The 1,212-nt window shown below is 64.2% G+C and overlaps 1 protein-coding gene across 1 annotated transcript in view; it reads left to right on the top strand.

Moving 5' to 3' along the window:
• The window catches only part of TMEM198 (transmembrane protein 198), a 1,830-nt gene extending 676 nt beyond the window's left edge, over window positions 1–1,154 (top strand). Inside the window, exons 3-5 of the mRNA XM_010087729.1 lie at window positions 1–187; window positions 420–604; window positions 1,008–1,154. Of these exons, the coding sequence (XP_010086031.1) occupies window positions 1–187; window positions 420–604; window positions 1,008–1,154 (519 nt within the window). The remainder of the gene's footprint in view (window positions 188–419; window positions 605–1,007) is intronic.
• Window positions 1,155–1,212: the final 58 nt, after the last annotated feature.

Here is a 1,212-nt window from a genome sequence, read left to right as displayed (position 1 = left end):
GTCACCGTCGACTACTTCATCGAGCTCTTCCTCCTGGTGCAGTACATCTACGAGCGCATCAAGGTGGCCCCAGCTCGCCCCGTGTGCTGGTACAGCTGGGTCATCCTGGGCGTCTGGCCACTACTCACCACGCTGGGCGTCCTGGTCCAGTGGAAGGTCACAGCCGAGGGCTACTCCCACACTGAAGGTGTGTGGGGGCTGGCGGAGATGGACGTGGCATGGGGTGGGTGCAGGAGCTGGAGGGCTGGGGATGGGTTGGGGTTCCCAGCATCTGGTTTATGTGCACAAACAAGGGGTTCAGGACTCTATGGGGACACAGCACTCAAGGGGAGGCCCAGCTGCACAGAGCCCGGGCTGGTTTGGGTGCAGGGAGGATTTTGGGATGTTCCCTAGTGCTCACAGGCCCCTCTGCCCTGCAGTGATCATCAGCCGGCAGCAGCGTCGCGTGCAGCTGATGCGCATCAAGCAGCGGGAGGACCGAAAGGAGAAGAAGAAGAAGCGGAGACCCCACCACCCACACCAGCACAAAGCCCCCCCTCCCGAGCCCGCCTACCGTCGCAAGCCCAACCCTGTGCGCCGCTTCGATGGGGACGTGCTCTCCCCCGTGAGTCCCGCACCCAGGGTAGAGATCTCCCCTGGCCTCTGCGGCCCTTCCTTCTCCATGTGGGCAGGCTGTGGAGTGGAGAGGGGAGAGGTGCCTGGGTGCCAGCTGGCATCCGAGCTCCTCAAGGGATGAGGCATCCTGGGGGCCGGGCAGCTCAGGAGGGGCTGAGCCCTTGCAAGCAGATGTAAACTGGTGGCCAAAAGCACTGCAGGTGGAGGGCAAGGTGCGAAGCATGTGCCCAGGGAAGGGATGGGGCTGTGCACCCTCCTGAGGCCTGACTGCTGGGGTGGGTGGGATTGCACAGGGCAGGTTCTGAGGGGCTGCTGCAGAGCTCAGGGTGGGATGGAGTGGGCCAGGAGCAGTGCACCCCCCCCTCACTTGCTGTCCTCTCTCTCTTGAGCAGAGCTACATCCAGAGTTTTCGAGAGCGGCAGACAGGGCCGTCCCTGAACAGCCTCATCGCCAGCTCCCATGCCGTGGTGGATCTGGACTATGACTGCAGCTCCACCGTGCCCCTCACCACGGGCTCCGGCCCCGCCGTGCGGGTATAAGCCAACCCAGTGACCTCGAGTGACACCAGCACCCCAGCCTGCTCCGACAGACCCCCGG

This window comes from Pterocles gutturalis, unplaced genomic scaffold, assembly GCF_000699245.1.
Source record: "Pterocles gutturalis isolate BGI_N339 unplaced genomic scaffold, ASM69924v1 scaffold26991, whole genome shotgun sequence".
In the NCBI taxonomy this organism is placed as follows: Eukaryota; Metazoa; Chordata; class Aves; order Pterocliformes; family Pteroclidae; genus Pterocles; species Pterocles gutturalis.
The sequence above is the reverse complement of the archived record's forward strand: the minus strand, read 5'-3'. Positions and strand labels throughout refer to the sequence as shown.